The 15404-nt window shown below is 41.5% G+C and overlaps 1 protein-coding gene across 3 annotated transcripts in view; it reads left to right on the forward strand.

The window, feature by feature from the left end:
* The window catches only part of VWA8 (von Willebrand factor A domain containing 8), a 458876-nt gene that overhangs the window by 171366 nt on the left and 272106 nt on the right, over positions 1–15404 (forward strand). For all 3 annotated transcript variants that reach the window (XM_075852289.1, XM_075852288.1, XM_075852287.1), the window contains exon 14: positions 6153–6313. In XM_075852289.1, coding sequence (XP_075708404.1) covers positions 6153–6313 — 161 coding nt within the window. The remainder of the gene's footprint in view (positions 1–6152; positions 6314–15404) is intronic.

Here is a 15404-nt window from a genome sequence, read left to right on the forward strand (position 1 = left end):
CTTTAACTCCTTCCTGACCGCCCACTGTCTTTTGGCGTCGCTGTAGATCAGGCTGATGAGCGCTCATCCTCTAAGCAGGAGCTGTAACGAACAGCTCCTGATCTTCGAGCAGCCTCCTGAACACAGCTGGGGTCGGAAAACATTCGGACCCCAGCTGTTTAACCCTTGACCATGACCATGACCGCGGCATGATCAAAGGGAATTCCCCTCTTTGATCGCATCACCGGGATTCCGGTGATGCGATCAAACACCAGGGAATCCCTCTGCAGTCAGCCCTGGTTACCTACAAAGGACCCCAGGGCTGTCTGTTCCGTGTGCCTGCTGTTCGGGCACACTATGTGCTGCCCGATCAGTAGCCTGTGTCATAGTGACACCGTGTAATGTATTAGCGTACAGGAGTATGCTAATACATTACAAGTAAAAAAAAAATTACAAATAAAGTTATCCCTTGATGGGATTAAAAAAAAAAGGAACAAATAAATAAAAGGAACAAAAGGAGTCTTTATTTTGCATAAAATACATTTTATTGCCCCTACACTAAATAAAAACAAAAAACCTACACATATTGGGTATCTACACGACTGTAATAACCTGAAGAATGAATGTAATGGGTTATTTAGCGTGAAACGTGAACGAGATAAAAAATAAACAAGAAAAACTATGCCGAGAATCGCTTTTTCCTATATTCACGGCGTAAAAATTTCTTTTTTTTAACCCCAAACTGTGGGGGGAAAAAAATACAATTTCACTTGCATAAAACAAGGCCTCATACAGCCACTTCAATGAAAAAAAAAAAAAAAGTTATGGCTGCTGAAAAGCAGAGAGGCAAAAACAGAAAAATTGAGCTGGTCATTAACGTCTTTTCAGGCCCGGTCATTAAGGGGTTAAGACCATACAAAATATGGTTGTATGCATTAGGCCTTAAGAGTATGTAAGTTCCTGCCACCAAAGAGACGTTAACTGGACAATGTTATATTAGAACTTGTGTATGTGGATAACATTAATTGTAATAAAAAGGGTTATGGTTGAAACATACAGTTCAATTCCATTATTCCAACACTTGTTGGTCCAGGACTCATGCTAAATAGGTATTCGACAAAAATAGTCTTCTGCAGGAAAACCAGCACCTATCTCCAGAACTGGGCCACCTGATCCCTTTCCTACCTTCTGGCGCTGTTTCTTGGTTCCAGCCACTGACTGACGAGGTGACGAGCACATTTTTCTACGCTGTTCCCGGTACTCCCATAGTAGTAAATGGAAATAACAGAAACAGCAGAGCACAGCGAGCTATGCTGTTTCCGGTGCTACGCAAACATACCGTGTTTCCCCGATAGTAAGACACCCCCGATTGTAAGACGTATCGGGGGTTTCAGGGGGGTCGGCTAATATAAGCCGTACCCCGAAAGTAAGACATATGTCTTACTTTCGGGGAAACACGGGGGTATTGTCGCCTCCTGCCCACTTCCGCGCCGCCCCCCTCTCCATACGTCACCGCGCCGAAATACGGTAATGCAGGATAAAAGTTAAAGAAATTCATACTTACCCGGCCGTTGTCTTGGTGACGCGTCCCTCTCTTCACATCCAGCCCGACATCCCTGGATGACGCGGCAGTCCATGTGACCGCTGCAGCGGTCACATGGCCTGAAACGTCATCCAGGGATGTCAGGCCGGATGTCGAGAGGGACGCGTCACCAAGGCAACGGCCGGGAGACCGGACTGGAGGAAGCGGGAAGTTCTTGGTAAGTATGAACGTCTTTTCTTTTTTTTCCAATATAAGACATACCCCGAAAGTAAGACATAGTGGGGCTTTTGGGGATAAAAAGAAAGTAAGACACTGTCTTACTTTCGGGGAAACACGGTAGTAACTTCAATTCACTACTATGAAGGGTTTCGGAAACAGCGTAGCAAAATGCGCTCGGCTGTTTTCCGAAAACCCAGACACCTCGTCTGCCAGTGGCCTGCGCCCAATGACAATGGCAGTAGGTAGGACTGGGGTCAGGGGACCCCGTTCTAGAGATAGATCCCAGAGGCAGGATCAGCATCCATTTCAGACTTGTTTTAGTGGGCTACACACATTAGAAAAGTTGTGCGAACCTGCCAATTATTTAATGTATGTATGTATATGGGAATCTCCTGCCTCTCCCCTCATGGCAGATGTCAGAGAAGAAAAGTCCAGCGGGAGATAAGCTGCCGCCAGAGGTGTCTGACAGCAGCTTTTCACCTATCTCCATTGTAATAAACATGCATGCTAAGCCAAGCCAAATGTGAATATTTATGGTAGAGTCAGAAGGAATAGCTGCTTGTGTGGTATCTGAAAAAGAAAACAAAAAAACAAATTTTTGCTGGGGCCCCTTATTAATGTAGTAAGTTTGCTGTTTCAATAGTTTTTGTTCTTTTCGCTTTAACTACAGTTTCTATAGTGTTTGTGGAGCCTGCACATTCTCGGGACATTCTATTATTATAAGAATGGTTATTTTTGTATCGTAGATTATTTCCCCTCTACTGAAGAAGAAGGGTCGCTGAACTATTGTATGAAGCCCAATCAAACAATCTCATTAAAGCACTGCACACAGAGACATAACATATCTCAGCATGGATGTCTTTCACTTCTGAATTCCCACTAAAATAGACTAAATAATGTGCCATAATGAGCCCAAAATATATGGGTAAGGTTGGTGTATAATAAAAGAGTTGCAAGAATAGCTCAATTTGAATCAATTTTCTCGGGGTAAATTTCCACCTTTAAGAAGGTGAAATCAGATCAATTTTCTTACTAATAAAGAAGCCCAAAATAGGGGTATTGGTGTATTTAACCATTTCTAGAAATTTGGAATTTAAGGACCATGAAAAAAAATGATGCATTGTGCAGATTGAAAGATCTAGATGTAAATATAATACTCCTGGTGAAGCTACCATTTATAATGCTGGAAGTTATTAAAGAATGTGGGAGAAAGCTAGGTCTAAGCCAGACGACTGGCAGTTCTATTGGCGATAGTGCAAAATCCTCACAGATTCGAAACTTTTGCTCTCTCTAAGGCTACATTCACACGAGCGTATCAGATTCACGTGCGTGAAAACGCGTGTGAATCTGGTACGTGTATGTTGCGTTATGCATCAGTGTGCGTTATTCACGTACTCGCAAAGCACATCTTTTTTTTATTTTCATACACTTGTTCTACCTGTATAAACGTTTAAAATAATTCTTTAATGATAATTTATTAAAATATAGTAGGGCACAAAGTGCCAAAAGATCCAAATACAGGCGTTGGCAGCCAGATCAAGAATGCACAGTAAGAGGAGTATGAAATGGACAATCAACATGCACTGATTGAACAGTGCCTGACAAGTCTGATGTAGTTTTCAACACCTCTTAAGACGTGCTGGCAAATATTGGTAAGATCTGATTGCCACAGATTACAGGCACACTTCCCTACGCGTTTCTGCACCACATTAGGGGAGCGTCCTCAGGGGTATGAATTGCCTGATATAACTCGTATTAGTTCACGAGATGCCGGTCAGCTGATATTCAGCTGTTCAAGTAGTATAACGGCGCATACGAGACACTTGAATTGATGTGCAAATCATGCACCGCACATGGATATGCATCCATGTGCGGTGCGTTTTCGCGCAACCATTGGCGCATAGGTGCGTAAAAACACACCAATAAAGGACATGCAGTGAGTTTCACGCAACGGACTCTCGCTGCGTGAAATCTCCTGCATGTGTGAACGGCCCCATTGAAATCAATGGGTCCGTGTGCTGCTCGTGATTTCCATGAGCAGCACACAGACGTTATTCATGTTCGTCTGAATGAGCCCGGAGTCTGTGAAGTGTGACTTGATAGTTTGGGGCCGCATAAATGATGTGATGTCATTATTTGAAATGTTACATAAGAGTTGGTCTAGAAGTGTAAACTTTTCATAGACTTTTTTTTTTTAATACGACATTCCTGTATAATGGCATTAGCAAAAGTCTGTTCATACAAAATTATTAGCTATGAGCCCACTGGTATTTTCATTATTGTATGTTCATATTATTGCCTAATTATTGTATATTGTAAATACATCCATTTTTCTCAGGTATATTTCTTTTGTTACTCGGTCATACACCATGTAATGTTTTTGTTTTTTTAAGAAACTTCTTACCCTGTACCCTCTGCGCAGAGAAACCTTGGTTTATTGCCTATGCACACGTTGAACGTCTTTGCAAAGTCATAGATAAGATATTCTGACAGTAACTATAACAAATGCTGTAATTGTAAATTGTTATAGGAAAACTGAATGTGATGGTACCCAAAATTAAGAGCATAAATGATTTGAAGTGCTTTCCTAATGTAACTAAGGCAGTGGTACTCTATTTCTTTATTTTAAAGCCACATTCCCCTCCATGTGCGTTGGTATCACAAGGGGACCGATGTTTATATTGCTGTTTATGGCTCCTGTTAGCCTGCACGTCACAGCCGCGTACACACTCCCTTAGTAGCAGACAGAGGCAGCCATGATTATGAAAGATGTATGTAGAGGTCTAGAGGAACAGGCCGCTGTTTCAAATAATGCTCCAGATAATTTATTATACTGGTTTTAAGATAAAAATTATACGGCAGGTATGGTTAACATATGTAAAATCTAGTCTTTGAAATAGATCTCCAATTATTATGTTCACATCATTTTCTGTTTGTTTTTACTTTGTGCAGTAAAGGCTTTTTTATCACAGGCCAATGATCGTGCAAACGATTGTTCATATGAACGCTTGTTCCCGATAATTGCCCTGTGTAAACAGGGTGCCGATGAATGACCAAATGCTCGTTCATCAGCTGATCTGCTTGTTTATGCAGCCAAAACAATGGTCGCTAGTCGGCAGCACATCTACCTGTTTAAACAGGAAGATGTGCTGATGACATCATGGAAATGTATGGGGACCAACGATCATAGTAACAATCGCTTTTCCCCATACACAACCAATTATTGCTCCTTATGAAAAGAACAAATGAGCGCCGATCAATGAGCTCATCATAGATCACCGCTCGTTTTTCCCGCCCATTTTGGCCCATGTAAAAGGACCCTAAGCTAGCTGCTGAGCCTTATTTAATTAATTAATTTAAATTGATTTAAAGTGGTTGGCCAGTTTAAATTTATTTGAAGAATAGGAAATTATACAGTTTTCTAATATACATGTATTAGAAATTCTGCTCGCATGCATTTCTTATAGAGCATGAGGCCCCTGTCACAGTAGAATGGTATCGCATGTGACCCCCTCCTCCTACATACACACATCATTTACCCCTAGCATTCAGTTAGCAATAGGGTTACATGACATACATGTGATGGGCAACATAGAGGACACATCCATGGGCTAAGAGAAGAATGTAAGAGCTGTTCCTCAGACACTGACAGACATGATGCTGCTGTATATAGAAATACTTTATAAGTTCTGTTTCTCAATAACCTATTATTCACCTGTTATATACCTGGACAGTGTTACCGGAATGCCAGGGGTCACATGATTTGGGTCACGCGACTGACGCCATCTTTAGTCCATTCGGTTATCCTATGGATGCATTTCTAAGGACTAATCTGTGGGCTTTACCATTTTTGTTTTTTAGATAAAGACAACTACACTGGTATAAGAACGGCATGTGATCCACATTTTAAATACGTATATATTAGAAATCTGCATGATTTCCCATTCTGTAAATTAATTAATAAAACAAATAGAAAGGGGACAACCCCTTTAACTGTTGTTATCCAGCCCTTTCAACTACAGATTCATCTATTTAAAAGCAGTAAGTAGTCTGAATCCACAGAGCTGAGCTGCAGAGGGTAGACTACCCTAACTACTCATGGTTAGTGTAGTGTACCCTCTGCCGCTTTGCTCTGTGAATTCAGACTACTTACTGCTTTAAAATAGGTTAATCTGTAGTTGAAGAGGCTGGATAACACAGTTAACCTGCACCAGGCTCTGCCATAAAGATAACATTTGGGGGTATTCAGCTGCTGTCTTTCTTTGACATGTTGTTCATTAAAAAAAAAAAAGCGCTGTCTAAGGACCGAGTATCTATCTTGAAAAGTCTAAAGCAGAGGATTTGATCTAACTCTTTTTCATTTTCATTGTTACAATTCGTAAACTAATTGCTTTTGAATTGACTTGTGCAGGACATGACTGCCAGGGATTTGCTGCAGCAGAGGTACACGTTGCCAAATGGGGACACTGCCTGGAGACAATCTCCTCTTGTCATGGCGGCTTTAGAAGGGAAACTTGTTATTCTTGATGGTATCCATCGTGTCAACCCTGGAACACTAGCCATTCTTCAAAGGTTAGTATTCACAGATCGTGTTTATCATAACAGGGTACATGACCGTTCTAAAAAATAAATAATAAGCTGTGCTATGAACTAAGAGCTCTAAACATTTAAAGCAGACAGTCGGCTGTGTCATGCTTCACTATTTAACCCCTTCCCGACATTTGACGTACATGTACGTCATGGAAAGCATTGACTTCCCGCATCTTGCCGTACATGTACGTCAAACGTTTGGCACCGGCTCAGAAGCTGAGTCGGTGCGATCATCGTCGGATCTCAGCTGTATCTTACAGCTGACATCCGACTGTAACGGCGGGGACCGAAATTAGCTTCGATCCCCGCCATTAACCCCTTAAGTGCAGCGCTCAAACGCGATCGCTGCACTTAAGGTGTTTGCAGCTCATCGGAGCCCCGGCAATGAAATTGCCGGGGTTCCGGTGGCTGCAATGGCAACCGGAGGCCTAATACTGGCCTCCCGGTCTGCCTAGCACCGAAGCCGGTCAAGATCCGCCCGGCGGCGGAGCCTGATCGGCTTCCGTAGCTGCCGGCAAGATGGCGCCGGGTCAGGAGCTGATCCGGCGTCATCAGCGGTGGAGGTCAGCTGTACTGTACAGCTGACATCCACCTGTAACGGCAGGAACCGGAGCTAGCTCCGATCCCTGCCATTAACCCCTTCGATGCAGCAATCGAAAGCGATTGCTGCATCGTAGCGGTTACTAGCAGATCGCCAGCCCTGACAGGCAATCGGGACTGGCGACTGCTGTTATGGCAACAGGAGACACAATGGTCTCCTGCTCTGCCATTACGGAAGCCGATTTAGGCCCCGCCGGGAGGCGAAGCCTAAACGGCTTGCTGTCAGTGAATGACTGACAGATCTAATACATTGCACTACATAGGTAGTGCAATGTATTAGAAAAAAAAAAATCTGACCGTTGGACCTTCAAGTCCCCTAGTGGGACTTGAGAAAAAGTGTAAAAAAAGTATAAAAAAGTGTAAAAAAAAGTGCAAAAAATAAAAGTTTGAAAACAATAAAAGTTTCAAGTAATCAAATAAAACACAATCCCCCTTTTACTCTTATCAAGTCCTTTATTATTGAAAAATAATAATAAACCATATGTATTTGGTATCGCCACGACCGTAACGACCGGAGGTATCAAAATATTATATTATTTATTGCACGCGGTGAACAGCGTAAAAAAAACCCGTAAAAAACATTACCAGAGTTTCTGTTTTTTTGGTCACTTTGCCCTACAAATATTACAATAAAAAGTGATCAAAAAGTCGCACGTATCCAAAAATGGTACCTATAAAAACTATAGCTCGTCCCGCAAAAAACAAGCCCTCATACACCTCCGTCGACAAAAAAATTAAAACGTTATGGTTCTCACAACTTGGCGACAGAAAAAATAAATTCTTTTTACAAAAGTAATTTTATTGTGCAAAAAGTTGTAAAACATAAAAAAGTGCTATAAATTAGGTATCGCCGGAATCGTACGGACCCGCAGAATAAAGTTAACATGTAGTTTATAACGCATGGTGAACGCTGTATAAAAAAACGAAAAAAGCTGTGCCAGAATTGCGTTTTTTTGTTTACCTGGCATCCCAAAAAATAGGATAAAAGGTGATCAAAAAGTTGCATGTACCCCAAAATGGTACCAATAATAACTACAGCTCGTCCCGCAACAAACCAGCCCTCATACCGCTACGTCTATAAAAAATAAAATTAGTTATGGCTCCAATAAGACAGGAAATAAAAAAATATGCAGTTGTGCCCAAGGGGAACATTTCTTCTGTTTCAAGAGGCGATTTATCAAGGACCTAAAATTAGGGAACCAGGAAGGGGAGGGCCCGAACATATCCGCTGGAAGCGACGGTGCCCGTATTATACCAGGACAACACTTCCCAGCAAAATTCCTCAAACTACAAAGGCGCGGAGTGTGGACCAAAAGGGGGATAAGAAATGACACCATTTATAAGTGCAACACTGGCCTGTGCGGAAAGGATTGCTTCACAGCGTAACACACATCTATGGATTATTTTTATTTTTTTATACCACCTGACTATGCCCCTTATATACTCCGCCCCGCTTACATGTACCCCCACATTATAAAACACCAGCAATACTCAAACAAATATAGTACCAAGCAAAATCCGCTCTCCAAAAGCCAAATGGTGCTCCCTCGGCCCTGAACCCTACAGCGTCCCCAAACAGCAGTTTCCTTCAACATATATGGCATCGTCATACCCGTGAGAACCCTTTTAACAATTTTTGGGGTGTGTGTCTCCAGCGTCATAAGCTGGGCATGACATATTTGCCACTGAATGGCATATCTAGGGAAAAATATAAATTTTTAATTTGCACCATCCGCAGCGCATTCATTTATGGAAAAGACCTGTGGGGTGAAAATGCTCACTACACCCCTTAATAAATGCCTTGAGGGGTGCAGTTTCCATAATGGGGTCACTTATCAGGGGTTTCTTTTTATTATTTCACATCTGAGCCTCTGCAGTTGTGAACCAATACTTTGTAAATCGCCAAATTAGGCCTCCACTCCGCATGGTACTCTTCACTTCTGAGCCTGGTCGACTGTCCAGACAAAAGATTAGGGCCACATGTAGGGTGTTTCTAAAACCGGGAAACACCGCATAATAATTAGAGGGCTGTCTTGTTATGGTGGCACAAGCCGGGCACCACATATTGGCATATCTATGGAAAAAAATCCCATTTTCACTCTGCAACATTGAGCGCACACTAATTTCTACAAAACACCTGCAGGGTTAAAATGCTTACTACACCCCTTGGTAAATGCATTGAGGGGTGTAGTTTACAAAATGGGGTCACTTCTGGGGGGTTTCCACTGTTTTGGGCCCACAGGTGCCCAGAAACCAATCCAGCAACATCTGCACTCCAAATGGCGGTCCTTCCCTTCTGAGCCCTGCCGTGTGCCCAAACAGCAGTTTATGACTACATATGGGGTATTGCCGTACTCGGGAGAAATTGCTTTACAAATGTTGGGTTCTTTTTTTCCTTTATTTGTTGAGAAAATGAAAAAATATGCGCTAAAGCTACGTCTTATTGAAGAAAAAGGACTGTTTTTATTTTCACTGCCTAATTCTAATAAATTCTATGAAACATCTGTGGGGTCAAAATGCTCACTACACCCCTAGATGAATTCCTCAAGAGGTGTAGTTTCCTAAATGGAGTCCCTTTTTGGGCGTTTTCATTGTTTTGTCCCCTCAGGGGCTTTGCAAATGTGACCTGGCCTCCGCAAACCATTCCTGCTAAATGTGATCTCAAAAAGTCAAATAGTGCTCTTTCCCTTCTAAGCCCTGCCGTGTGTCCAAACAGCCGTTTATTACCACATGTGGGGTATTGTTTTACTCGGGAGAAATTGCTTTACAAATTTTGTGGTGCTTTTTCTCCTTTAGTCCTTCTGGAAATGAGAAAAAATTAGCTAAACCTACATTTTCTTTGAAAAAATTTAGATTATTATTTTCAGGGCCTACTTACAATAATTTCTGCAAAAAAACTGTGGTGTCAAATCGCTCACTATACCCCTAGATAATTTCCTCAATGGGTGTTGTTTCCAAAATGGGGTCACTTGTGGGGGGTTTCCACTGTTTTGTCCCCTCAGGGGCTTTGTAAATGTGACATGGCCTCCGCAAACCATTCCTGCTAAATGTGATCTCCAAAAGCCAAATGGCGCTCTTTCCCTTCTCAGCCTCGCCGTGTGTCCAAACAGCCGTTTATTACCACATGTGGGGTACTGTTTTACTCGGGAGAAATTTCTTTACAAATTTTATGGTGATTTTTCTCCTTTAGTCCTTGTGGAAATGAAAAAAAATTAGCTAAACCTACATTTTATTTGAAAAAATGTAGATTTTCATTTTCACAGCCTACTTGCAAAAATTTCTGCAAAAAACCTGTGGGGTCAAAATGCTCACTACACCCCTAGATAATTTCCTCAAGGGGTATAGTTTCCAAAATGGGGTCACTTGTTTGGGGTTTTCACTGTTTTGTCCCCTCAGGGGATTTGTAAATGTGACATGGCCTCCGCAAACCATTCCTGCTAAATGTGAACTCCAAAAGCCAAATAGCGCTCTTTCCCTTCTCAGCCACGCCGTGTCTCTAAACAACCGTTTATTACCACATGTGGGGCATTGTTTTACTCGGGAGAAATTGCTTTACAAATTTTGCGGTGCTTTTTCTCCTTTAGTCCTTGTGGAAATGAGAAAAAAAATCGCTAAACCTACATTTTCTTTGAAGAAATGTTGATTTTAATTTTCACGGCCTACTTCCAATAATTTCTGTAAAAAACCTGTGCGGTCAAAATGCTCACTACACCCCTAGATAATTTCCTTGAGGTGTCTAGTTTCCCAGATGGGGTCACTTTTGGGGGATTTTGACTGTTTTGGCACCGCAAGAGCCCTTCAAACCTGACATGGTGCCTAAAATATATTCTAACAAAAATAAGGCCCCAAAATCCACTAGGTGCTCCTTTGCTTCGGATGCCGGTGCTTCAGTCCAGTAGCACGCTACGGCCACATGTGGGATATTTCCTAAAACTGCAGAAACTGGGCAACAAATATTGAGTTGCATTTCTCTGGTAAAACCTTCTGTGTTATAAAACAAATTGTATTAAAAATGTATTTCTGCAGAAAAATATGAAATTTGTAAATTTCACCTCTACTTTGCTTTAATTCCTGTGAAATGTTTAAAGGGTTAAGACATTTTCTAAATGCTGTTTTGAATACTTTGAGGGGTGAAGTTTTTAAAATGGGGTGACTTTTTTGGGGTTTCTAATATATAAGGCCCTCAAAACCACTTCACAACTGAACTGGCCCCTGTAAAAATAGCCTTTTGAAATTTTCTTGAAAATGTGAGAAATTGCTGCTAAAGTTCTAAGTCTTGTGAGGTCATAGAAAAATAAAAGGATGTTTAAAAAACGATGCCAATCTAAAGTAGACATATGGGTGATGTTAATTAGCAAAAATTTTGTGTGGTATATCTGCCTGTCTTACAAGCAGATACATTTAAATTGAGAAAAATGCTAATTTTTGCAATTTTTCGCCAATTTTTGGTGTTTTTCACAATTAAATACTGAACATATCAAGCAAATTTTGCCAGTAACATAAAGTCCAATGTGTCACGAGAAAACAATCTCAGAATCGCTTGGATAGGTGAAAGCATTCCGGAGTTATTACCACATAAAGTGACACATGTCAGATTTGAAAAATGAGGCTCTGTCAGGAAGGTCAAAAGTGGCTAAAGAGGGAAGGGGTTAATGTGGATTTGGCAGGCTCCTATATGAGCTCAGCATAAAATACATGGGGAAATGCTGAGCTCTAGGATATTTCATTTTCAATTATTTGATTCATTATTTTTATGTCTTGTATAGCAGATACATGCTAAATGATACATTTTCCTGTATGAATAAGTACGTATTACATGGAGAGCTGAGCTGAATCCAGAACAAAAAGTTGTTCTTTGAGTCCTGGCAGCATTTTTCATGAAAATACTGAATCAAACGTTGAAAATTATATTGCCTGTTACAGTTCTCACCGGAAAAGCACATTCTTTATCCGCAATTGATTTGAGGCTGGATAATCTGAGGCCTAAAGAATCTCCCAGTTCTTCACCCTAGAACCTACACAAAAAGTTTTGGTTTCTCCCAGTCTGATTCGAAGAATGCCATCCTGAGAGTAGTCAACAATTGGTGGTGGTTGCACTGTAGGAATCTTAAGAGCGATGCGGAATCAGAGTCAGAGTAAAGCCAGGGGTCGTCCTTCAGGATGCAACAGACTAAAGGAGAGGACAGCAACCAGATACCAAAAGACAGGCCAAGTGTCGAAACCACAGGTACTGTACCAAAGCTAGGGTCAGAGTCGAGGTCGAATTACAGGTTTACCAGTACTGAATTTACCCTAATTCACAGCAAGGGTACAAAGGCAGATCTTCTGCTTTAAAAACTGCCGCTGCATGACATCATGAGATTGAGTGGGTTGTCATGAAGACCTGACGCGGCTGTGTTCAGAGAGCTGGCAGCCACAAGCAGGAGAGTGGTACTGGATCGAGACATGGTGAGTAACACCCCCAAACCCATCATCTCTCCCTCTATCCTATGCAACCACCATAGATAGGGTAGCATACGAGACTTGACAGATTCACTTTAGTGGCAACATGTTACAGGATAAGAGATGCTGGTCATGTGAAGAATATGTATATTTTTATTTATTTAAAGACTTTATTTTTTTATTAATAAGTAACAAACCGGGTATAGGGCTACTGACGGTGGGGTACATACGGAGAGCAGGCGTAAGATGGGGAATGGAAAAGGGGAAGAGAAGGAGATAGGATTGGAAAAGTGGTATCGAGAAGACCGGCTGGGGGGATACAAGGGGGAGTTGGGGGGAAGGGAATGTTTGGTTGGACATAAATAATTGGGTCTGTGGAAATTTGCTTATACACTGTATGAGAAAGTACAATGACCTGTAAAAATGTGAAGTTTGTTGAATAAAATTGAACTGATTAAAAAAATAAAAATAAATAAGTAACAAACCGATAAATAAAACCGTAACATGAATCTCCAGGGTAAGATTGTGTTCACTCGAGATATCCCGGATCCCATCCCTAAGCAATAGTATGTTGTTAATGAAACCAAGGATTATTACTTGAGATCACCGATTACTTGGACTATTGGCACCTCAGTTCAATCAGTATACAGCGCACTGGATCTCAATTAAGCACTAAATGAGACATCAACAAGCATACACTCATTCATTCAACCAGATGCATCCTCTCCCCAACCACCCAATGGGGAGCTATTTCCCCCTATCCCCGACCTAATCAACGACCACAGAAGAATCTGCTACCCTAGAAGGAAATCGCATTGCTGTGTCTTCAATTTCTAGCCATCACAACCAAATCTTCCCAAACTTATACGGGCATTTCCTATTTACTTATAGTATCTTGTACAGTTGAATCCATTGTGCATTTCTAAAGAATACCTTGTCATAGAAACCCTGTACAATTGCGTCCATAATTCCCAGGAGACATATTTTCAAAGTGAGAACACAGGGAAAGTCAAAGTGATCATGCAAGAATATTAAGATTTCTGTCCAAAAGGGGGACACTTAGAGTATAGGAAGGTACTAGCCGTTGCTTGGCACCTAAAGCAGAGTTCAGAGGCCCCAATTCTCTTCAACTTAATTTGAATGTAGTAAACTCTCTGAAGAAATTTAGTTTTGATTAGGAAATCCCAAGCACTCATTACAGATGAATAGTATGAGTTCTCCACCTTCTTCCGAACCGTAGGGGTCAGGTCGGGGATATCTGCAGCCCATTTGGAGAAAGCCTTGTCAAATGACTTAGTGCCAGACGTTGGAAAAAGTTCCATGGTGGAACTGAAACGTTGCTTGGCAAATAAAACCACTGATTTTTTTTACTGTATCTCGCTAGAGTACTGCAACCTTTTTTCTCATATAGTACTTTAAGCCCACTACTTTATTACATGAGTGCTGCTTCAATTGAATGTTTTTGTACTTGCAGAAGTATATGTATGTATATATGCGGGTTAGGGCCGTAGCCAAATCTGAAGTCCCAAGAAGGTCCTCAAGTTCTGAAAAGCTGGTAATACGGGTTAGGGTTCCAAATTGGACCCGTAGCGCAGGATGATGCTGGAAATAATAAAAGAAGGCATTCCATAGAACCCCATACCTGTCTCTTAATTCTTCAAAAGAGAGAAATGCAGAGCCATTTAAAAGAAAAGATTTGTAAAAGGACTTAACCCCCAGTTTTTCCGAAAGAGCCGTCCCTTGTAGAGAATATAGTTGAGTCAAATTGAGGTCAGCCCATAGGGGGGTTCAACTGAAGTACGTGGGGCCATCAATATCTTTTAGTAAATTATAAGCTAGTACTTAAGCCTGGGCAATGTCCTAAGGGAAGACAATACAGAGGAAGGAGGTTTATAATAATATTGTAAATAGGTTAAAGGGTTATTCCCAACTCAGCGACAGGATATGGCGTAAATGTCTGGTAGATGTGGGTCTTAGCTTTAGGACCTGCACGTATATATCAAGAACGGGGGTTACCCGACTTCGGTTTCGCCTGGTTAGGTGGCCGCTGCCAGACTATTTCAGGCAGGGAAGAAGTGGAGAGTGGGTGTGCATTGCAACTCTCTCCATTATGTTCTATGGCAGTTATGGAAACATCCTTCAAATATCCTGTGGATATGCCATAAATGTCTGATTTGGGGATAACTTTTTAAGCTTTCATATGATCCCATTAAAGCCATTGCTGATGCAATTACAGCATTTCTCATATCTGTCAGTTCACCAGTGGGCATATACCAACTGGGAGGCTAAGAAATAATGACTCAATCAACTAGGGAAAAGTTAAGAGGACAAAGTGTGTGGTAAGATGTTTTGCCAAAAATAAAATAAAAGGTAACTTTTATTAGGTATATTAAAACAAACCAAATGTCTACTACACATCAGAATATCTCTGAGTAGGTGTGAGTGACCCCACTATCACACCCTCAGACTGGGCAAAATTGGCTAGTAATGTTAACTGTGTAACACTGTATTCAAATGACACGTATATAGTTGATAGGTAAGGGTAGGGTGACCAGAACAATTTTGTAATGTCCTCGGACTAGCTACCTTTGAATAGAAAGACTATTCTGTAAAAAGAGCATGTGGTGTGTAAATTCAGACGCTGTTTTAAATCGATAGCGTATGTTCAACGCTCTCTGAGTAAAACTCAATAATCAAATGGTGCCATTTGTATAGCATTATATATAGCATTAAGCAATGATACGTTGGCCCACTTGTAAGTAGTACAGCACCTGGTTGTAAATATAATGCTTTATCTGGACAGACACGATAGTGGCGCCTCACAGAGACGCTGGGGATACAGCCCTTGTAAGACGGTTTTGCAAACAGTGCACGTCTGCCAGTGAACAGAGCTAGCCAGCTTTTGGTCTAACTGCCCAAGTGTGCAGCGCCCCCTCGCTCAAACAGAGCAGTGGAGCTGCCAGCTATCAGTGTCTATCCGGACCACGCAGTGAAAGCTCCCGGATGTGACACTATGTCACGCTCTGCTGTA

This window comes from Rhinoderma darwinii, chromosome 2 (assembly GCF_050947455.1).
Source record: "Rhinoderma darwinii isolate aRhiDar2 chromosome 2, aRhiDar2.hap1, whole genome shotgun sequence".
NCBI classification, from domain to species: Eukaryota; Metazoa; Chordata; class Amphibia; order Anura; family Rhinodermatidae; genus Rhinoderma; species Rhinoderma darwinii.